We start from the raw sequence: 24,030 nt of genomic DNA, 5'->3' as shown, positions 1-24,030 counted from the left end.
CTCTGTGCCCTCCAATCAGAAAGCCTAATGTGGCCAGCTGTCTTCTGTACCTCCAATCAAAGGACAGCAGAAACAGCAGGGCTTAAGTCTCTATGAGGTGATGAAGGGGTGTCCGAGGGTCTCTAACTGTACGCAGCACAATAATGGCAGTACAGTAGCAGCCCTGTTTCACACTGGTCTAATAGTTAAGTAAGCTAGTCTCATAAAGACTGGTGTCATCATGGTCACTGTCTTTTGTATCATTCTGTTCTTTTGTTATCCCACAGGAATACCTGACCTTGTCTTCACTGGGGTTCAGATTACAGCTCTTCCTTCAATCTTTTTCTTATCTCTGATCTATTATCCTACCTTGCCCTCGATTTCCCTTTACTGTTCTTTGGATGTAACCTCCTGCTGCAGGGTGTAGGAAAGCTACGCAGCAGACTAGGGTTGTGTGTGAAATCTGTCACTGAAGGGGTAGTAATGATGGAAGAATGTTATAAAGAAAAGGGATGTTGACAGGAAATAGTGCAGGAAATGGCTTTGTCAGGGACACAAAACTTGTGAATAGGGTCCTTGGGATGGAGGTCCTGTAGCTGGTGAAGGTTTTTCCCTTATTTTCTCTCTCTCTCTTCTCTCTCTCTCTCTCTCTCTCTCTCTCTCTCTCTCTCTCTCTCTCTCTCTCTCTCTCTCTCTCTCTCTCTCTCTCTCTCTCTCTGTCTCTCTCTCTCTCTCTCTCTCTCTCTTACTCTCTCTCTCTCTCTCTCTCTCTCCCTCTATCTCGCTCTGTCTCTCTCTCAAACCAGTCTTTAGCCTGTCCAACAATTCTTGTTTGGTTAGTAGAGTCTCTAGCACCACCTAGTGGATTATGATGGTTTGGGTTAAAGCATTGTGAGGAGATACTATTTTCCCAAAAAATTTAAACAATGTTTATGATGTTATATGTTGTGGGGGTAAAAGCTCAGATATATGTATCCTTAAGTCAGAGTAATGTATGTGTGTAATTTACATATTGGTTTTAGGGCGTTCATCATATTTTTTCCATAGCATGTTAGACCAGATAGTAATCATCACTGCTATGACCATTCAATAGTAATAAGCTGGATGTATTGCTGTGGTGTACACATAATCAGTGTTCTCTATCAGCTTAGTATTAAAAAATACGAACAATAATTATTCACCCAAGTGACCCTGTGGATTCTAGTGGATCCAAACAGCCTCTTATTCCCCCCTTAGCCACAGCCTTTAAACAGCCTCAGCCTCTCAGGCCCAGCCTGTCAGCCTCAGCCCAGGGCACCGGTCAGGCCTCATGAAGAGGGGGCTTGGGGGTCAGGATTGGACCGGGCGGGGGGCTATAGAGAACCAGATGGGTGTAAGGGAAGCAGATCAAACAAAGTATAGGGGCAAAAGGCCAAGACTAATTGTCCTGCCATCCCTGTCTTCCTGCCCAGTGAATAGGCTGGCAGGGTGTTGAGGCCAGCACACTTCCCATGGTACACATTGTATTGTACAGAACCAGCTATGAATTGTGGGACAACGGCCACTGTCTCTGTGTTGCATAAGCAGGATGGGTCGGGTGTAAACAGAGCCAATCCAGCAAAGCCTGGCCAGAACCAGACACAAACACAGAAACAGAAACACACATGCCAAGCAAGGGCACACATGTGAGTACATTGTATGGGGAAGAGTTCACACACACACACTGGCTTCAGTACCTCAGACATGTGCAGAGACATGTGTACTGTACATGGACAATGCCCAACACTCAGACTCACAGACACCACAACCCCCCCCCCCCCCCCCCCCCCCCCCCCCCCCCCCATTTGACCGTAATCTTTCTCCGGATGTGCGTTTTGAACACCGTGGGAGAGGCTGGGAACCCAACACACATGGCAACCTAGCGTTTCCTCTCCATATGTCCCAGTGCATTGTTAGCTGGAGGTGGCAGGTTACCATGGTGGGTCAGAGTTGGAGGATGGCAAGGAGTAGAACTCCTTCCTCCATCCCTGTCTTGTTTGGGTTTGGCGTGCGGGTTCAATGTGAACACGTGTGTTCTTTCTCCTGCATGGCTGTGTGTTTCCAATTAAAAGCATGGCACTCCCAGTCCCTGCAGTCACAATGCTCTCTATTAATAATCTGCCCTGTTGTTTGTGAACATCCTAACGAGGCCATTGATGAGGGATGATTGGGACTGGGTGGCTTGGATGGGGAGGCAGCAGCATGGGCTGTGTTCCTTGGGGGGGGGTTCTGTTCCAGCTCCTCCCCACCCAAACAAACCCTGCTCTTCTGGGTTTATATATCCTCTCACCACCATAAGCCATAGTGCCGTGGAGTGGAGGGCATGGATGGGATGCTACCATCTGTCTCTCCTCATCTTCTCTCTATTTCTGACTCTTTTCTCCCCTCTTTATCCCTACCATCATTGTCTGCCAGGTGTTTTTCTTTTTTTCCTTGGTGGACACCTCCTCCCAACCTTCCTGGGGTGCAGTTTGATGTGTGTCCAAATAGGTCAGAGCCCTGGCGGCTGTGTAAATCTCTTACAAACCCATAAATTGTGACGAGACACAGGCTTATAAAATGAAAAGGCCAAAACGAGAATTATGTTTTGCTGGCTGACCTGTTATAAACGTGCATGCACACGCATACACAGAATACACAGAATACACAGAATACAGCACCGGAACCTCTATCTATAAATTAACAATCTAGTCATCTCAGACAACCCTATTGGGAGACCGTTCTATTCCAGGGTGCTGTTGGTCAGTAGCATACATACTGTACTAAGGATACTGTAAAGTAACCCTCCACCCCCCAAATACTTCCTCAGGGTCGCTAAACAAGCCTGTTTCTGGAATGTTACTAAGGAATGTCTTACGGAGTCACTGAGAAATTCCTGAGTCTCTATAGCTGTGGATAGGTGACAGTGACCTGATGCTGCTACCCTGGGGCTTGTGGCGCTGCCTGGGTACAGAACATTTCCTGTGCGCCGCAGAAAGGTAACACTGACAATGGTTGCTGATTCACCCCTATTTGATCGTTTTTAATGCTATTCCTGCATTTATTCAACAACAAAAATTATAATCTTTTTTTATGCCACTAAATAGCTGTTTTCATAAGAATGTTTGTGTCCTGGTGTTGTACTGTGCACATGATAATACACGTCTTTCACTTGACTTGTGTCCTGGGGCTGGAATGGCGCTGAGCTCATAGAAGCAAAATGTGGGTCTGTGCCAAAAGCACCCAGAAACCTGTTTAACCACATCTTCAGGCTCCCAGGTGACTGACATGTCAAAGAAGTGAGACACTAGCCATGTTGTGAGGGTAAGGCCCAGGCCTTTGTCTGATGTAATGTGTGTAAGGAGTTTGCATTCCTCCTGATCAGTATTTCATTGTGTGTTGAGGGTGTGTGTTTGTGTAGTCTCATTCTGACTAGTTCTGCCTGTTTTGAAATGCGGGAAAAACATATGGACTCTTGTTATGATGATGAAATGTACTGACAAAATGGATGGTACTGACAGGCTGGATGGTGAGGATTGTGGTAGGGGTGGGCAGCTTGACTAGAGCCTCTGTCGTCATTATGTCCATTTGATTTATTACAGAAACATGTATTACAGTATGACATAGCACACAGACTCTCACAGTTCCCTCACAATGACTGAGGCCTGCTCTTATGTAAGCCACCTTTCCCCCAAACTAGCCCCTCTCTCTCAGGGTCCTTACACCCCTCCCTCTAAGTCTTTTCTTAAAGCCTGTATTCATTACCCCTCCCCTCCCCTCTCTCTCCTCTCCCTCCTTTATTCCCTCCCTCAGCTCAGCTCATTTCTGTACAGAAGCTCTTTGGCAACCCATGTCCTGCTTTACCCCCTACGTGCCCCGCTTCGCTTCTCATCCTAATTGGTTGTGAGCAGTCAGTATATAAACACACACACATACAGACACACACTCCCATTACAGTTTTAAACCCACACAGTCTTACACACTTTGGAGTTGCAGTCTTGTTGATCATATGACCATATAATCCGAAAAGGGGTTTATGGGTGAGAGAGAGGAGTTGTTCTCTCGTTAAAACTGACTTTTTTATGCCTCCCAAGATACAAATGCATGACATGCTTCTTTTTAGATCAGGTTGAGAACTGTGTGGCTGTTATAAATTAACTATCTGTTTTGCTGGGATGGTTGAATATGACCATGTTTGTGTCTGTATGGTGACGCTTGATGTGTCATGCCTAGGAGCTGTAGATGGTTAGTACAGTGTTACAGTGATTGTCATTGGCTCCCTGGTTTGATTGGATTGGTCAGTCTATGCAGGATGTGGCTAGTGACTGGCTGATACATTTACTTAATGGAATCTTATTGGATGAGGCATGTTGTTTGAGGTGATTGTTTTCAGCGTGATGGCTTAAAATCCAGATCGGCTGTGACAATCAGGCTGTCAAAGATAATTGGATCGTAAATTAAGTTTTTACATTATTTCGACAGATAGTTGGCCTAGAAACTACTAGAATAAAAGCTTCCCCCTGCCTGCCTCCCTCCCCCACCCCCATCCCATCCGGGCACTCACTCCCCCTTTTACTCCCCTCATTCCCTCCCCCTCTCTCTCTCTCTCCCTCTCTCTCTCTCTCTCTCTCTCTCTCTCTCTCTCTCTCTCTCTCTCTCTCTCTCTCTCTCTCTCTCTCTCTCTCTCTCTCCCCCTCTCTCTCCCTCTCTCTCCCCCTCTCTCTCCCTCTCTCTCTCTCTCTCTCTCTCTCTTCTCTCTCTCTCTCTCTGACAGCTCCTGGTGGGCTCTTTTCTCCTCTCCTCACATCCGTCCTCGGGGTCTCTCTCTCTCTTTCTCGCTGGGTGGATTTTACGCCCCGCGGACTTTGAGAACAGTTAACCCCGCGTTCCTTTTGTGGTCAGCTCCTGGTTGGCTTAACTCTGTCAGCTCTGTCCTTCCCAGTGTGTGTGGAGTTGACCCAGGACTGCGGATCCTCCCAGGAGAGCGGGGTCTCCAGGGAGTCGTGTTTGATGAAGCGTGCGTTCTCCATACGCAGGCTTGCCGTTGACTGGACTTTGCCCCGTACAGTGTGTGAGCACTGAAGCATGGCCTGAGAGGAGCTGCCTGTGTTTGTGGGACTGGGTGGCTGGTAGCAGCAGCAGAGCAGGCAGATCCCTGAGTGGATTCTGCTCCTCAGTGCTGAAGAAACTGGCTGGTCACTGAGGATACTCTCTTTGAAGCTATCTCTCTTAGCCCCAAACTTTTTTTTTTTTCACTGGGTCCTTGAGGGCTTTGTTTATTTGGACTGTGGTGGACCCTTTGTTAAGGAGACTTTTTGTTGAATGGACTTTGTGTAAAGCAGACAAGGAGTGTGTCCAGTGTGATGAGTGGGCTGGCTCAGAGCCCTCCTCCCTGACAGACAAGCCCCTCCTGAGGCTGAGAGAGGCCCACATATGAGCCCCCCATCATGGAGGTCATCTTACACCTGGTAACCGCTGACTCCTCTCCACCTCCCACCCCCACCACCACCACCGTGAGTCTGCACCTGGACACAGTATGTGTGTGTGTGGTTGAGTGTGGGGAGGACAATTGTCTTACAGAAGTGGTGTTATGTGCAGAGGTATTTTGATATGTACCTTATTGTTTTTCATTGTATTTGTGCATTGTGTACTGTATGCATCTCCTCTACAAGTGTCTTCTTTGAGTCTGCTATATCTAAGTGTTTGTCAAATATTATGTATGTGGTGGATGAGGATGGTTTGTGCCAGATAATTAAATACTTATTTTGCCACCATAGAAAATGATTCTATAACCTCGAAAGCTGTGAATTGAGGTGGAAGACCAATGTAGGATTGAGAAGCTTGGAAGGACTCAGTTTGATGTCATGGGGACAGAACGCTTTGGTGGTGAAGAGCCTGTGTGTTTATAGGGTCTATAGCTGTTTGTGTAGGTTTTTTTTTGTTTTGGAAAAGGACACAACAGGCTTTTCTCAGACCCCCTGAAATCCTCCACACAACAACAGTTAGATACTGGCGAGCTTGGACAGAGTTTGTCTGTGTGTGTCTGTGTGTATGTGCATGATTTTGTACAAGTGTGTGTAAGTCTGTGTGTGTTTGTGTTATGAAGTAAATCAGCTTGTGACAGCGTCACACAGAGTTATGTAATTGTCCATAGCTGTTGAATGGGCTCATTGTTGCCAGATTGGATCCCCTTCAACACACAAAGAAGCGGATTTCCATTAAAAACTGCTCTTTTGTCTCAATATCAGAGCTCCTTAATTTGGCAGAGCTGGATGGGAACTATGGCCACAAGGAAAGAGAGGACAGAGACAAGTTTAGGAGAGGGGAGAGATACATGTTTGACCTAAACATTAACATGACTGAACATGCATTCACACAAAGTGGCATAGCCAGGGGAATGAAGAAATGTTTGTCTGGACAGTGTGATCACACATCTATCATCATGACTCTTATGACAGCCTCTTAGTTATAACAGCCTAACACAGAGGCCTTGTAGAAGTGCTCACCCTTTACTGACATTGTTGAGTTTTGATTCTCAGCTGATGCATACTGTACCAACACTTTTAGAAACAGGGGACCTCTCACCATGATGTCAGTCTGAGCTGTCCTGTGCAGGGGGGGTATATTTACTGTACACACTGAGTTGAACTGCAGAAACAAAGGCCATTTTGACTCTGCAAGGTTTACTTACTGACTTAATGGTGTCCCTTGGGATAATGTTCATTTCCTACACTTTTGTTGACAGGCAGACATGTTAATACTATGAACCAGTGGACTGTGGAGGAGGGAGCATCTCTGTAAAGAGAGTGGGGTATCCTGTTCCAGTTGTCCTGTCTTTCCATGGCTTGGCCAGATACGTCTGAGATGAGCCCCCACCCCCACTCAACTAAACCTGAACCTTCCAACAGGCACTGCCCGTTGGTCTGGTCTGGTCGGGGGGTGGGGGTGGGTTGGGACACCTCTTGCTCTAGACAAAGCTGTTGAGCAGGTCTGACTTACCCAAGTTTGATCAGAAGCCTGGATAAGACCCTTCCGTCTGTACATACCGACACACAAACTAACATGCACACACACACACACACACACACACACATACACACAGTTAGATATGTTGATACAGTATTATCTCAAATCGATTCCTCAATCATCTACATCATCTGCTCTTTCATTCTCCCTGCTTTCTGTCCTCTGTTGAAGTCTATTTTGTGGCTGTGGGTTCATGTCCAGTTTAAAGATGTTCAGATAGGAAATTAACTGTCTGAGGTGTTTGGTCCTCATTATCTACAGCAACATAATATCCAGTCAGTCTTACAGTTATCGAAATCTGATCTATAAAGTCAATTTGCTTTATACTTTTGTTAGTTGCACAGCTAGTTTCACTACTGGTACGGATTGGTTTAGCTCAAAGGTACTTGCATGCAAGAGTACACAAAATCTCTTAAAACATTTAATCTGATGTTGTGTTTCTATGTTTAGCCAGGGGTATGAGGTTTAGATTCAGCAAGCTTACATTATGTGACTGCTTACGGTTGTTTTAGAGTCAACATAATTAAAGCCTCACATGGCTTTGAGCTAGGGTTTAAAACGTGTACAGTAAACATTTGTGGTCTGAAACTCTCTCTATCACTTATTATAGTTTGCATGTCTCAGTCTTCAGCCAGGGTTGGGTGTCAGCCCCTGTGAGCAGTTGTGTGTGTTAGAAAGAGAGAGAGGGAGAGGGAGAGGTGAAGAGAGAGGAGGTGAAGAGAGGGAGAGGTAAAGAGAGAGGAGGTGAACTGTGTGTTTGCCTTGTTAGGTATCGTTCTTCTCATTAAACACTGAGAGCCTGAGAGGTGTTCCTGTGTTCTCTTTTTGAACTGAGTCTATCTCACAGTGTCATATGCTGTACAGTGGTACAGTGATCCTTCAGAATCACCTTGCGCTCATGGAATCCTGCTCTCTGTTCTCCGAACCTCCCCTGGTCTAATCTCACGTTACGTCTTCCCAGAAGTGTTGGAGGAGAGGAGGTGACTCATTCATCAGTTTGGTGGACCGGTATCTGTATCGGTTCAGCTAGACAGGAAACAACCTGTGCAGGCCTGGCCTATTCAGTATTATCCAGGCTCCTGCACTCAAGGACAAGATCTCTAAAGGTGATCTGGACTATAGACCTAGAATCCGATTTTTGAACTTCACTCGTAAGATAAGTGCGTGGTCTTTGACCCTGACGTCTGTGTCTATAACGGCTGATCACTGAATTATTAGTCACATTCATGCAGCACGGTTTACCCTGGTGATGATGAGCTGTTCTACAGGCTATCTTGTGCTGTCGACTGGATTGTTGAAGTGGATTCAAGGTGCCAGCGCAGACCTTCCTTATCATGAGGAAACCCTCATCAAAGCATTACGAAGCACGGCACTGTAGTTCAAAACAATCAGGATTGGCTAATGTAATCTTTTTGTGCTTTCCTTTGTTGATGCTTTAACACCATAAGAAGCTATGTGATTATGAAACTATATCTGAGGCCACAGCTAGTTATGCCATATTGAGCCTATTCATTTGGTTACCCTTAAGATATCAGATAGTCACACATCGCTGCTTATGACATCAGAGTGTTGATGTACAGGGCCAATGAGTGGATGTTCAGGTTCCATTTAACACTTTTAGGCTATCAAACTAAATTGACTGTCCTTACTATAGGCCTAGCCTGCGTAGATTGCGTAGATATTACCCATGGCCGACTTCTAGTCAGACCATACATCATTGCAAGGCATACATGCTGAACAGGTGACCTCACTGTCATATTTTAGGACAACATTTGAGAACAGGTTTTTACTGGATGCCAGCCTACCCGCATTTCCCGCTTGTAATGCTCACGCCATTGGCATTGCTTTCTCTTCTTGTTCAGGGATTCATTCCTTTGTCAGCCGTCAACGCGACTTTTCGTCAGAGGGGATTTTTCAATCATTTTACACCTGTTGTTTTTTGTCCTTTGGTGGTTTAGTCATCATGACCTGCATAATCATAATTCTCTTCAGTACATTTCATGGTTTTATTAGCCTATTAGAAGTAATATGATTAGATCATATGTCAGGAGACTATTCCTGCTTATAGGCTATCAGACTTTAACTATCAACATTATCCCTGCACTGTCGTTTTTAAAATGCAGTGCACACAGTGACATCTTAGGCTAAAGTAGACTTACTTTAAAATCCCTGGCTTTGTGTGTGCTTGGGTGAGTGTGTGTGATTGTGTTTAGGAGGGTTGGCAGGTTATTTGACTGGTTTATGTTAACCTGCAGTCCCCCTTCTCCGTTGTTGACTGGCACTGGGAGATTTGATCCAAAGTCACAGAGCCAGTGTGACCTGTAATTGTTTTGCTCTAGAGTTATAGTTTCTCCTCACTCAAGCCATTATTGCGACTATTGTTTTGACAATGGACAGATAAGGAAGCACAGATTTTGATATGTTTGTATAAATAGTCATATCTCCGTGGCTTATTACCATAAATTGACTTAAATATCAAGGGCAAATGTTTTAGAGCTATGTGAGGTCACAGATGTACAGTTGTGAAATTTCTCTGTTCTGTTTTTGTGATTCAGTGATAGCTGTCCTTTTGAGTCCCTTTTGCACTTGCTCGAGGCGTGGTTGCAAACTCAGGCCATGATGTCATTCTTGTCTTGCAATGGGAGGAAAGTGGGAGGAGAGTGGGAGGAACAAGGGTGTAGAGTCTACCAGAAGCGCATAGGCAGTTTCAGGTGAAAAGCGTCAACTTTCATAAGTCAAGTTTGTTGTGCGAGCGAATGTAATGAAGCCTCGTCGCGACATAGGCTACTTGGATGTCTAAATCTTGGGACCAATGAAAATACAAATTAATCCGCTTTTAGGGAAAATGCATTGGGAGCAAGTCCTGCGTTTGAAGAATAGCAAGGTGGGACATAGTCAGTTAAAATATCAACTTCGAGCGTATTATTTTGATGTTGTTGATAAAAGCCCATTGTATGAGTTAAAGTTGTTTGACTTTAATTCAGTTTTTTCAAATGTAAATTGCATTTGCGGTGGGATTGTGATTAAACTATTACAGCGGCGCTTGTCATCGGTTAGTCATCACTTCCTCGCGCACGAGTGACATTCCTGCAACAGTGCGAACGACTTCAGTTGAACGACTAAATAGCTAGTTACGTTACCGTTATGTGGTTATAGCCGAATAAAAAATGTAAATGTTTATGTGTAAATGTATTACCAGTCTTAACAGTCTAAACAGTCTTGACAGTCTGTAAAACCGTTTAACAGACGGGAGACGGCATGAGAGAATACCCAATGGGATGTACTGGGGTTAGTTTACGCATCTGACAGTACGAATACAGAAGGAACGTGCATAGCTTATAATATTTAATATTTTGATGTTTGATCATGTCAGGTCACCTAATTTGTTTTCTCTTTTGGTCTTTGAGTTTAAATTGGATTTAAATGTGCCTAATAAATGCTTTAATCTAACCCTAGCTTTACTCAAAGGTCTAAGTAAAACTATATTCCTAGGGCAACTTCTTGGTTTTACCTAGAGTGATAAGGCCAACGATATGGACAAAATAAATCAATGTCTGGTAAAGACTGTCATCTGGGCTACACAGGCAGGTTGTTATGATCTGTTCTCACAAATCCTACATGCTGTCAACCATGCCCTACATTGTAGTCGACACACTTTAATGATCAGGTCTGATTTATTATCCCCCTAGTTGTAGTTAGTGTATGACCAGTGAATGACTAGCCCCGTAAGACTCGATTTTAAAATGTCAACATCATCTTTAGGTCTCCAAAAAAACACATTTGCAAACAAGATTTTTTTGGAACGACAACATTTACATAACCAATGGGCCATATTGTCTTGCCTTACAATGCTATTGGATACATTTGGTAATTAAAGAGCTAAAGGTGACGTTGTAATTTTACAACAAGGGGTCTTACAGGGCTGGGTTGGACATTCTGAATATATGAAACGAAAGACATTTACAGACTTCTGTTTCTACTTCCTCTTACTCTTTTCTGAGCCCAGGCTGTTTCTAACATTGTGATCATGCATCAAACGTCATAGGAGCTGACCGCTAGTGGCCCTCTCATCTAATGCAGGGTTCTTTCTAGAAGCAGAAATGCAGCATGGAGGGGAATCTCCACCCAGACTGATACATTGGCAAAATTCCAGAAAAGAGTTTCCTCAATATAACACTTATATCCTCCTTCTCTCTACTCTCTCCAACCCTTCTCTCCTCACTCTGTTTAACCTCCCCCCCCCATATCTATCCTTTTCTAGATCGACCGGTTGGAGGTGAGTGGGTTGGCTCAGACCCCTCTGTCCGTGTCGTGTGGGGCTGACGGCTCCTTCTCCGGGGCTGACGATGGCACCCCAGACCCCCAGCGCACCAAGCAGGCCATCGCCCAGCTGCAGCAGAAGATCCTCAAGCTCACAGAGCAGATCAAGATCGAGCAGACTGCCAGGGATGACAACGTGGCCGAGTACCTCAAACTGGCAAACAATGCAGACAAGCAGCAGAGTGCCCGCATTAAACAGGTCAGAGAGCATACTTAACTCCAAATAGACTCCTTAGTCCTTAATTCCCTTAATATCCTTATCTTGACATGTTTCTTCTTGTTCATGAGTTCAGGCTGTGGAAAGAAAGGTTGAACAAAATAACATTCCCTACACTCGGATAGACTGACTGTGATGTTGTACATGGTATATTAACACCAAGCCTGCTCTGTCCATCTACTCAGTGCAGAACTGTAACCTGCTGACTGACCTTTGAACCTGCCAGGTGTTTGAGAAGAAGAACCAGAAGTCGGCCCAGACCATCCAGCAGCTGCAGAGGAAGCTGGAGCACTACCACCGCAAGCTGCGTGAGGTGGAGCATAACGGCATCCCTCGACAGCCCAAGGATGTGCTCCGGGACATGCAGCAGGGGCTGAAGGACGTGGGGGCCAAGGTGACGGGCTTCAGTGAGGGGGTGGTGGACAGTGTGAAGGGGGGTCTCTCCAGCTTCTCTCAGGCCACGCACTCGGCTGCCGGGGCGGTGGTGTCCAAACCCCGCGAGATCGCTTCGCTCATCCGCAACAGGTTCGGCAGCGCCGACAACCTCCCCTCCCTCAAGGACTCTCTGGACGACCCTTCGGGGGAGGACGGGGTGACCGGCGGTGGGGGGCGCTCGTTGGGCAGCGCGGGACACCATTTCCAGTCCAGTCCCAAGTACGGCAGCGAGGACGACTGCTCCAGTGCCACGTCAGGCTCAGCAGGGGCCAACAGCACCACGGGAGCCCCGGGGGGACCCCCCAGCTCCAAGGGCAACACCCTGGAGAGGAGCCAGAGCTCAGGCATGGACATGCTGCTGCAAGAGGTGCAGGATCTGAGGGAGGGCCAGACACGCCTGGAGGAGAGTCTGGAGGGCCTGAAGAACCACTACCAGAGGGACTACACTGTCATCATGCAGGCCCTGCAGGAAGAACGCTTCAGGTACACACAGCTCACCCTGGCCTACTGTAGGGACATGCAGTGGCATACAAACACATTCAATTCAATTGTGAGAAGGAGATTCCGCTCCATCACATTGTCATCTATGCTGCAACAATTGAACTGCCTTAGACATTGGCCAAGGGGAACTTTAGCCAGGGAAAGGTCCCTGGTGTAAAGGAATCAGGAAGAACAATTTAGATCCTCCCTCCTGAATGGCGATTGGCCTATATTAGGGCATACCAGGGTCAAAGTGACTCGGGCTCCTGGGTTGAAGAGCACTTTTATCAACTTCAGCATACAGAGAATGTCTTTCGACAAAACATCCTGGTTTTGTAGCAGCATGATTACAGCACTGTAGTCATTATGTCTTTTGGTCAAGCATATTTATAATTTGGTCTTTCTTCTATTACTACGACAATAATGAATGACATGGGAGCTGTAGATGGTGTGTAGGCTAGAAGAACACTAGTTGAGGTGGGATAATTAATGAAAGATTTCCTCCATGGTAAGAGACAGAATATGAGTTAATCAGACAGACAGACCTATGTGGAGAACAGGTGCCCTATGTGTTGTTCCAGGCCCAGCTTCATGCTTCTGGTTTTACACACAGAGACGTCTTTCCTATGGGTTTGTTTTTGTTGTTGTCTGCACGTGGGTGGTGAAGTGTTTTAGCTTTTCAGCCTGAAAATAAACCACCAGGGTTATCCAGGAATATGTCACAGGCAGCGAGAGAAAAGAGAGAGGGGAGGGGCAGAAGTAGAAGAGAGAGAGAAAGCGGTTTAGTGGTAAAGGGGAACATTTTTCTTCCTAAAATGTCAGTCTGGGGCAGGGGACTGTGTTTGTCTAGCCGGCTAAAAATAAAGAGGAGCAGAATGTCCGCTGTACTGAGCTTATTCAAGCATGTCAGCTGGGAATGAGCATGGTTTGTCTGTGTTTGAAATGGTTACGCCATTGGAGTGTATCAGAAATGAGCTCACACTTTAATTTGTATTTACAGTGCTGTCTGAAAGCGTGTTCAGTTTCACCCTCATGATCTGTTCAAATTAGGTGATCCGTGTTGTTCTTGTATACACACAAGCACACACACACACAGCCACCCATGACACATACACACAATGTGCTTAGGCAGCTGCCTGTATGTAACTGATAGGGGATTCTAGGTATAGGGTTAGGCTGTCATTATTACAGGCAGGGTACCCGGAGTTCTGTGAAGGCCCCACCTTATCCTCTTACTCACCTGTCCTACAAGCACCGGAGCTTCCAGCCATCTGGTGTGCTCTGTGAGTGCGCTGCCACAAGGCAGAGAGCTCGACAGATAGCAGGGTTGGGGAGAGCTAATGAGATCACAATGGTGTGAGTCACTTCATTAAACACTCACACCTGCGTGTGCACACTCACTGAAACACACTTATTTAGTTTTCTCTCTCTTGTTTGGCTGATCCAGTCGGATGTACTTGCCAACACAAATCCATGTCTCGACAGGTCGGCTCAGTCCCCTCCCTCTTCCTGCTGCTGAGCGTCTTTGATTGGCCAGTTCTGTCAGCCGATGATTAAGCATGCTCTAATCAGCTCAGGATAGTCATCAGCACAATCAGGTGTCACTAGGTTGTGCATGTTTGTGCATGTGTGTGTGTCTGTGTGTCTGTCTGTTAGTGTGTGTATCTGTCAGTGTATGTGTGTATAATGTATCAGGCCTCAGACTCACCGTGTATGTGTGTGTGTTCAGGTGTGAGCGTCTGGAGGAGCAGCTGAATGACCTGACAGAGCTTCACCAGAATGAGATCCTCAATCTGAAGCAGGAGCTGGCCAGCATGGAAGAGAAGATAGCCTACCAGTCCTACGAGAGGGCTCGGGACATACAGGTCTGTGAACTCACTTCGGAGCTGATTTAGGGTCTTTCAAATGGGTGTTATATGTATGTGTATGTCTGAGAGAAAGAGAGAGAGAGAAAGAGAGAGAGAGAGACTGAGACTGAGACAGATCTAAAACTCTGAACCCTGTATGTGTTTAGATGTACTGCATTTCTCTAACTCTGCTTGTTGCGTTCGAGTCTCTGTTTTACCACTAGGGGTTGCTAGAGCTCTGTTGCACATTGAAGAAGCTGTCCATGTGCGTCCATGTTATTCAACACTGCTCTGTCTCTGCTTAAAGTACGTGGCGTAGGCGTGTCTCACCCTGCTGGTCGCCCTTCCCCCCCTGCAGGAGGCGCTGGAGGCGTGTCAGACACGCATCTCCAAGATGGAGCTGCAGCAGCAGCAGCAGCAGGTGGTGCAGCTGGAGGGGCTGGAGAACGCCACGGCCCGCACCCTGCTGGGGAAGCTCATCAACGTGCTGCTGGCCCTCATGGCCGTGCTGCTGGTCTTCGTCTCCACCGTGGCCAACTGTGTCGTCCCCCTGATGAAGACGCGCTCGCGCTCCTTCTCCACCCTCCTCCTTGTCCTCCTCTTCGCCTTCCTGTGGAGGAACTGGGACGCCCTCTCGGGATACACACACCGAGCGCTGCAGCCCCCCAGATGATTGGGGCCAGGCGGGAAGTGTTCGCGTTGCTAAGGAGACGTCAATGGTGTGACTTCTTGTCGCACACAGGAAGCCGGAGAGCCTAACTGCAATAGGATGTGAAGGCTGTCTCGTCGGGCTCTGAGGATTTCTCCAATCAGCTGTCACAGATATGCAGGAATTGGAAGTAAACCAGAGCGAAAGAGACAAGGAGGGAAGATCAGTGAACAGTCACATGACTTTCCTTTGGAAAAGAAGAGACTTTGTTTACATATTTGGAGACAAGATATTATAGTGTTCTTTTCCTCACAGGATGCAATGTCATACTGGTTTTATTTTTAGAGGTTAATCAAGTATATTGTCTTTACATTTTCTAATATTTCATTTGAAACGTTATTATATTCTGTACCATGTAGCATTAAGCTCCTCCCACTCTGCACAAAGAGGAGCTTGTCAGGAAACTGATTGGCTATTCACCTCAGGGGCTAACCAGCCCCTCTGTCGAGACATGAACATGTTATTGGCTGCCTTCGGGAAATGACTCACTACCGAGCTGTGATTGGTAGAAATGTGAAGGCAAACGTTCCTCAAACCTCTGCTACTTGATTCTGAGACCAGACAGAACCTCAGAGAACCATCCATTTGCCAGAGTCAAAGGAAGGACGTTAAGTTGAGTGTCATAATGCATACAGACTCCTTGTGCTTCCGTACTGTTTTACTAGAAATGATTTACGTTTTTAAGTCAACAAGACGATTGAACTGTTTTAAATAGGAGAGTGACAAACATTAACTACATATAGAATGTGGCACCAGAAAAGACAGAGGTTTGGGTAGACAACTTGCCACAAAACCACTGAATAGGACCATAGGGGCTAATGTGATAGCCCACACACTGTATTATCCATTTGGTCCCAAATGTGGTTTTTCTGAATTGCTCGTTTTTATTAACATTTACAAAATCCCAGCACCTTACAGCACCCTGTACCGGACCCCCTGGGGGTATAGGAGAATGTGAAATGACGTAGGTCGTCCATCCTGTAGATGACACAGACTTGATAGGTGGTGTCCTCATGTCCTGCCAAATTGGACCTCTAAAATCTAGTTTGAAGGAAGGCTGATTCATATCTACATTAATAGTTGTCTCCACTGCCATGTCAATTCAATGCACTTACCTGTGTAGGAATATTCTGCATCACACTTCTACTGTCGCTGCTGAGTGTTTCACTCCCACCCTTTGCCACCCTACCATTCTTCATGCCAAAACAGGGAGGGGCCTGTTAGGGGTCAGGTGTGCCAGAAGGAGACCTAGGTCAGGAACTGTCAAAGCATGAGAACACAGCGTAGTCCTTCTGTGTGAACAGAAAGCACACGGTGCAGTAGTGCATTCATGACATTTTTCAAGGTAAGGGCGATGTAGTACTGTGAGAGACACAACCTCTGTGATCAGGATGTTGGGTATTTAGATGTGCATGTCCTAACCCTGATCCTGGTCTACAACTCAGTGTGCTGGCTCAGTAGAGTATCAGTCTTATCTTTATTCATCTGCTCCAGAGACAGTCCAGCTAAAGTCCACCATGCTCCACAGAAGATAACAGTAGGCCCAATCAGTGGAATTGTTGACCTGTACTTCCTAGTACTGTACACTGCTAGAGGACAAAGATTGTAATACACTTGATAGAAATTCCATATATAGTTGTTGATGCATAGCCCTCCTTGATACGGGTGGTGTTCAGGATTATAGTTATTACTTTGGAACAGTTTTACAGAATAGGAATAAATGGAAGTTAGTTGACACTGCAGTGGATGTAGACTTATTTATGGCATCCGAATGAATATACACCCAGAATGAATATTTTTCATATGTTGTGGTTGTGAACTCAGCCCAGTAGAGCTGCTCTCTGGCCCTGGTTAGACCTTGCAGTGACCTTTCTGATGCAGCATGGTAGGGTTGTGGAGCAAAACCACTCCAGTGCCTTCCAATGTCCTTTTCTAAGTGTGGGATAATAAAATAAAGTGCATTCCTGACTAACTTACTCTGCCATTTATCTGTGTGTACATATGTGTGTGTTTGGTATTTCTATTGGTTAATGGAATGAACACAAACACTAGATGAGATTCTACGTTGTGCATGAGTGAATCTGATGTTGTGTTTAAGCAACTCATTCTATAGCATTCAAATTATACTGCTAAATGGGGTGTGTGTAAGTGTTATGATAATTTTAATGAACTGTTGAAGTGTAATTACCATCGAACACTGGAAGTGGTACATTGACAAACAGATCTTTTTTTAACGATATTTTCTTCTGGCATTAATGAACTGATTTAATCTAGGTGGCATGTGTTCATACGGCCACTAGATGGAGATCTTCCCCTTCCATGGTCCAATAGACACATGCCATGACTTGTATAGGCTAAAGGTTTCTTTACGTCATATTAGTAGCCCATACGGTACACCAAACAATATTACTTGCCTATCTGCATTTTAATTAGCCTTTGTGTAGGCTATGTGTGGCAGCATACACGCGCTAAACCGATGGAGGTGTCGTGCCCTAAAATATTGAGCTTCTTATCAGGGCGGAAACAGATTCGTTCGGTTGTCCTTCAGTCACGGTCTGAGGCTCTTACAGGCCAGACTCGGTTCTCCAGGGAAGTGTTTTAAGTAACATCGCCAGGCAATATGCCCTCTCGCTCACTCAAACAAACAAACACACACACAAACACACGAACACACACACACACACACACAAGCTTCAGGCCCTTGTCTAGTGTCACGAATCACAAATTATCCAAGCGGAGCACTGGCACTAGTATATGCCTACACCTCTCTGTGATAGCTGATCCTCGAAAGCCATGACCCTGGACCTTATCACCTCCGAGTGCACGGAGCCATCACATTAGGGAGTGTGCTTGTCAGAGCGCGCGGTGTTTATCTGTGATTGAACGGAGAGTATACTATAAATATATCCCGTGTGTGTGTGTGTGTGTGTGTGTGATGGGTGGGTGTGGGTGGGTGGGTCGTGGGTGTGTGTGTGTGGGTGGGTGTGTGTGCAAGTGTTTGCGGCATGGGGTATTGTGGCGTATCAGAGAGGACTTTCCTCCTCATCCACACTGCTAGATTTGATGCGCGTGGCCAAGATAAACTCTACAAACCCTGGCCGCGTTTATCAGCGCCAATCACGGAGTGGTGACGGAGGAAGAGCACTGACCTGAGGATACAACTGGATAGAGAGGTAACCTATGAGTGAGACTGCATAGAACGAAGAATTTAACTGCCCTCAAGTTTTTGGGTTCTCAGCTTTGCCTGTTGCGCAGATTTCGCACACTGTTTTGAGGGAAGATATCCCGCTGAGAACTGTCATGTTCTCTCATCTCGGAGCTGTGAAAGACAAGCATAATTGTATCCCTGTTGAGAAAGTGATTAAGTTACACCCATTAACATACATTTTTGAGAGGATGCACATGTGTTGCGTTTGAATATTTATGAGACAAACCCCCAAAAGCTATGCAGAATCGACGTGGACGTCAAAAATGGAAAGGTGTGCCGATGCGCCCATCTGGTAGCACTTTCACGCTACTTACCCTACCTCATGTGCGAGAACGGAACCCTCGGCATATCTGCAGAACTAATCGTGGAGCTAAGGGAACACGGGCACAGGAGGTGGAGGACTGACCTGCAATTAACCCCGGGATGAGCGGAACCTCTTTGAGTTTGGACAGGCCTAAAGCTAGAGGTCCATATCTCTATAGGCCTACATCCACAGAGGTCATAATCTTTATAATCTATATATATAATCTCTCTATAATCAATTGATTTTCATTGAATTATTTCATTCCACAAAGCACCTATAATTGTAACGAAATTGTGGCTCCTTAATATCATATTATAAAAATATTGTCCTTCAATTTAGCGTATCAGTTGATTTAATGTGAATGTAGGCTATCCTATAAAGCTAATTTAGAAAAGACGTTTGGCGTGTTATGTGCGCAAACGTGTATTCCCAATACAACACATTATCTAAGTGTATCTAAATATATGATAGTTTTTCATAACAGAAGGGCATTTTGACTTTTGGGATTGTCCGAGAAAGGGGCAGCAGCAGCAGTGTGCTCTCACACAGCTCACTCTGCCTACGCTGCGCTGCACTGAGAGAAGGAGCAACGGCTCTCTTAGGCTATCACGTCACTCCGTGTTTAGGCGTTGAGCAGGAAACAGCCTTTCCTCTTAGATTGTCGCAGTAGGAACAAACACAATATTTTTTCTTTACTCAATGCACCCCTCGGCACAGAACACGCGGAACCCGACCAGAAGGAAAAATGCTTCCTTCGACAGAGATAGCTGTTCTGATCCTCGGTGTCCTGCTTCTGGAATCACCGTGGAGTATCCATGGCCCGCGCTTCGCTCGCGCGCTACAGATCCAACAGGCATTTGAGTGTCCAAACCTGACCAATAATTTCGTGGTTGACCAGGTATCTACAAAAGTGTACCTGGCCACTGTCAACACCATCTACCAGCTGAACGGGACCCTGAGTTTAGAGGTGGAGAAGAGGACCGGTCCGGTTGAGGACAACCTGTTGTGCCATGCGCCACAGTTACCGCAGGCTCCGTGCGAGCATCCGAAATCCCTCACTGACAACTTCAACAAGCTGTTGGAGCTGGACAGGGAGCAGGGGGTGCTTCTGGTGTGTGGCTCCGTGTACCAGGGCTTTTGTGAGCTTAGGAAAATGGATAACATATCGGAGATAGCGGTGGAGTTCCCCCCTCAGGGAGAGAAAACTGTGTTTCCCAGCATGCTGAATATCGCAGCAAATCACCCCAATGCTTCCACCGTGGGGCTGATTTTCAGGAGCCACGGAGGGAACACGCGGCTCCTAGTCGGGGCGACCTATACTGGGGCTGGCACACCGTTCTTTCCGAAGAACCACAGCAAAGAGGACCTGCGCTTCGAGAACACGCCGGAGATTGCCATTCGGTCTCTGAACATCAAGGACTTATCCCGGCTTTTCACTTATGACATCAACCCGTCCGAGGATAACGTGTTTAAAATTAAACAGGAGGTGAAACCAAAAAACAAACTTAACTTTGTACATGCATTTATACAGAAGACGTATTCTTACATTGCGATCAACAATGACGCAAAAATGGGCCATAAGGAGAGCCAGCCCAATAGCATCCTTGCCAGGATATGTTTGGACACTGATAGTACACGCAAACCCACTTCGGGCGCAGAGAGTCGGAAACTTACAGAATCCTACATCCAGATGCCGCTACAATGTGGATCTAACGGTAACATATATAACCGGCTTGTGTCCGTCCACCCAGCCGAGATCCATACGGACTCCTACCTCTTCGGCGTGTTTGCAAAAGCGGACAGAAAGTCTGCTCTGTGCGCGTTTAGATTCGCAGACATCGAGGAGGAGATCCGACAGGGTCGTAAGAACTGCTCCAACTCCCCCAGCAGCGATGTGCAGGTGCTGGACAGCGTCATTCAGGGCTCTGGCGCAGCGTGCATACACAAGGGCACTCTGGTTGTAAGTATACATGTAATACGTGTGGACATGGAATTTATTAGGAGATTTGGTCTCGTATAAATCCCATACATACTGTATATGAGACTCTATACAATACCCCCCCTTACCATTTAAAAAAAATTAAGGTTCCGAAAACATCAAAAAATATATACACCCGTTTCTTCCGAAATGCTGAAAAGTTTTTCTGAAGTTTGCACTTTGCCTACACATTTGTCTGAAGCTTCAAATACACTTTTTTCTTCTTCTTTGGAAAACATATTAATCTATAAGTACTCCACGGTTGCTTTTGGCAACATGATATGACATACTTGACAGTTTTAGTAGACTAACTATAATGAATGATGCTTTCATGAGGGGAGAAATTTCCCATGTCACGAGTGCGCCTGGGGTCAGGATTGCTTGAAGGATCCTCCAAAGCATGCGAAGGTTATGGGAACTGCAGGATGGATCAGATAGACTTATCTCGCGAGTAGGCCAATCACGAAATACTAACAGTTTCCCCAATTCCCTTAATATTGCATTAGGCTTAACATAAGGAGTAACTTTGTTCTTTTGAATAAAAGTAACTGCTAAAAAACTAAAATGTCAATGTAATGATCATATTTTTTTATTATGTTGTGACTGGTTCAACGATATAGAAAACTGTTTTAGTTATTTGATTTCCTGACATGATTTTACATCAAATGGAAAATGACTGTTTTGTTTCCAACAGTCAGTGGCAGTGCCTCATAATGAAATTGAAGCCTATGTTCTGCCCGCAGTCTGAGGAATGCTGTGAAATTCCATCCTTTCAGTGTGGCTAGATTGATTGACAGGTTGGAGATTGTAACAAACAGGCTGTTGGATTGCGGAGTCTAGAGACCCCTACGCTGTCAGGTCATTAAGATGCTGAGGTCCTGAGAGACAGACACCCATGCTGGTTGGGCCATTCTTACCATGAGCAGTACGCCAGACGTTTCTCAGCCCATAGAGCCTTTCCCCAGGCACCCACTTGTGGCTTGATGTGGTTGTGTTTTCTCAAAGAAAAGACATCATATTGCATTGAGAAGAAAGGCTTTCTTTGGTTTTGCTTCGACTGCTGTGACCGTTGAAATCTGATATTTTTGTAGCGTGGCTGAGGGCCCTGCATTGAAGGAAAGCCAAGGACAAAATTTATGATAAGCAAAGAGGCCAGAGAAGAGCTGCGCGTGGGAACAGACTCCAAAGATATCCACTATGTTGTCTTGTTATTGCTTCCCTGCTTACAAAAAGAGACAGATAAATCTCTAGTTGTGGTGCTCATCCAAGCGTTAATGTGGAATGGTATAGTTAACTAAACAGTCTATTCAGATGCACTAAAATGATTAGACCAACCAAATTGACTTCTAGTTGTTATTTATTTTACATGGGTGCTAATGTCTTTTAATTAAAGTTTCACTTTTAATTAATAGGTTTACCGTGTCCATGTATTTACATATTTATTGGGCCAAGGGTGGTCGGAATTCTCACACTGTCACTCATTTTCTGTCTGTTCAGTAAATATGTTCTTCTTCTTTGTTATTAGCTGCAGCCGGAGCAGCTTGACTGTGGGGCAGCCCACCTCCAACACCCCCTGGCACTCCGCAGGCCCCTGAGGGCCACACCCCTTTATGAGGCCATAGGGCTCACCTCAGTTGCCGTGGACAATATACACAACCACACTGTGGTCTTCCTGGGAACCAGCACTGGACGACTGCGCAAGGTGACACACACACGCGCGCACACACACATCCCAACACTAGGCACGACAAAACTGTTGTTTTACTCAATTTGCCATTGTGGATGTGGTTCAAACCCTCATACAAGGAAACAAATGTGTCTTTTAAGCTCCAGTTTTACGAAAAGAGAATATTTTATTTAACAATAGTTGCTCTGTCAGACATGGCCTAACCCTTCAGTTAACCCTTCAGTCAATGATGAGGAGGCTGGTCATCTGCCGCACACACTCAGAGAGCAGAAGCAGCAGTGTGTTCTGTTAGGTGACTCACTCTTGCAGTGTGAAGGTTTTCAGACAGCAGTCCACAGATTCAGCTTGACAACATCTGCAGTGCCTTCAGCCTATAAAAACTTTCTCCTCCAATTAGCGGAATTCCTTAATCCTGTCTCACCCGCATTCCAAGTCACCCCTCACTGAGCCAACAGAACAGCCCGACACAGGGAGCGCCATGAGCTACGTCTCAGCTGAGAGGAAGGACATAAAAGTCTGTCTGAAAGCTCTCTGGCCCTATTGTTCTTCATTAGACTGGTACCTTTTACAATGTTAGAACTATTCTGCTGGAGGGTGTCTTGTTTCAGGGCTCCTGAAAGCTCTCCTTGTTTGAAAATCAGTTTTTTTGTTGTTGCTGCCCTTACTAAAGATAATTGGTTTGTTGAGAAGGTTTATGTTTGTACACCGGATGCTTGGTGTGTGGGTTTGTGTGTGTTTGTGTGCGTTTGCGCGTGTGTGCGTGTCTATTTGGTTTGCCTGATTGTATGTTTAGGGTTTTTAGGTGTCTGGTTGTGCCCTCATGTCACAAAAAGAGAGAGCGAAAGAGTGGTTTGGTGTTTATATTGCATGTGTTCACCACTGTACATACCCCTTGATATGTGCTGTGTCAGAGTTCTATCTGGAGTGCTTGTTTGTGTGTGTGTGTGTGTGTTTCTGTATATGTTTGTATCCGTGCTGCATGTGTGTGCGGCATGCTGTGCATGCATTGTGTTCAGCTTGGGGCAAATATGCATAGGTGCATGTGTTTATGTTCCAAATGACATATGTTGTGTGTGTGCATGCGCATGTACGTTACTATGTATGCTTCTGTGTGTGTGGTGCTTTGTGTGTGTTTGCCCTGAGGGCAGTAGTGTTACAGAGGGTAATGGTGCTGTTAGTGTGTGTAATGTGATTGTGCCTGTGAGTTTGGCTCAGTCTGAGCACAAGGGAACAGCAGTACAGATTAAGTTAGGCTTCTGCTCCTGTGTTTAGGAGACCCCTCAATGAAGTAATTTCTAATTACACCTTAACTGAGTCTCCCTCTTACTGCAGAAGGACAGACTCTGTTCTTGCAGTCTCTTTAATCTTAATCTTAATCTATCTCAGTTTAGCAATCATTGTCCCCAAATCCCTCTCTCTCTCTGTCCATACCACACCATCTCAGACATAAAAAGTTCCTTTGATTAGTCTTTTGTAAACAAACACACAGTCTCTCTCTTTCTTCTCTCAACCTTCAGATATTTCGCTTTCTATCTTTTAATATCCTCTCTCTCTCTTACACACACACACACACACACACACACACACACACACACACACACACACACGCAAACACACGCACACAATAAAAAAAACACACCCACAGCTTGTGGCAGCTGAGCACTCCTGGGTTGAATTGAGTCTTTCATGTGCAGGCAGACAGACAGACAGAGAATGGGGAGGGGGAGTGACCTGCCAGCAGAGCAGGTGTTGTGTTGTGTGACCTGGCTGTGCACCGTGCCATCTCCCTCCTCCTGTCCTCTGCTCTGCTCTCTGGCCAGGTGTGGGCTGCTCCCTACTGGCC

The 24,030-nt window shown here is 45.8% G+C and overlaps 2 protein-coding genes across 7 annotated transcripts in view; both read left to right on the top strand.

Moving 5' to 3' along the window:
* The window catches only part of tmcc1a (transmembrane and coiled-coil domain family 1a), a 33,488-nt gene extending 16,502 nt beyond the window's left edge, over positions 1-16,986 (top strand). For 5 of the 6 annotated variants that reach the window (XM_047039457.1, XM_047039454.1, XM_047039456.1 and 2 more), the window contains 4 exons: positions 11,264-11,521; positions 11,766-12,457; positions 14,184-14,319; positions 14,660-16,986. In XM_047039457.1, the coding sequence (XP_046895413.1) occupies positions 11,264-11,521; positions 11,766-12,457; positions 14,184-14,319; positions 14,660-14,974 (1,401 nt within the window). In that variant the 3' untranslated portion in view covers positions 14,975-16,986. Of the gene's footprint in view, positions 1-9,655; positions 9,887-11,263; positions 11,522-11,765; positions 12,458-14,183; positions 14,320-14,659 lie in introns of those variants that run through there. The other variant, XM_047039458.1, reaches the window with a different exon arrangement.
* A 2,061-nt stretch (positions 16,987-19,047) lies between these two features.
* The window catches only part of plxnd1 (plexin D1), a 42,648-nt gene continuing 37,665 nt past the window's right edge, over positions 19,048-24,030 (top strand). Inside the window, exons 1-2 of the mRNA XM_047039319.1 lie at positions 19,048-20,482; positions 22,026-22,202. Coding sequence (XP_046895275.1) covers positions 19,268-20,482; positions 22,026-22,202 — 1,392 coding nt within the window. The 5' untranslated portion in view covers positions 19,048-19,267. The remainder of the gene's footprint in view (positions 20,483-22,025; positions 22,203-24,030) is intronic.

Source organism: Hypomesus transpacificus, chromosome 18 (genome assembly GCF_021917145.1).
Source record: "Hypomesus transpacificus isolate Combined female chromosome 18, fHypTra1, whole genome shotgun sequence".
Taxonomy (NCBI): domain Eukaryota; kingdom Metazoa; phylum Chordata; class Actinopteri; order Osmeriformes; family Osmeridae; genus Hypomesus; species Hypomesus transpacificus.
Note: the sequence above shows the minus strand (reverse complement) of the source record. Positions and strands in the feature narration are given on the sequence as shown.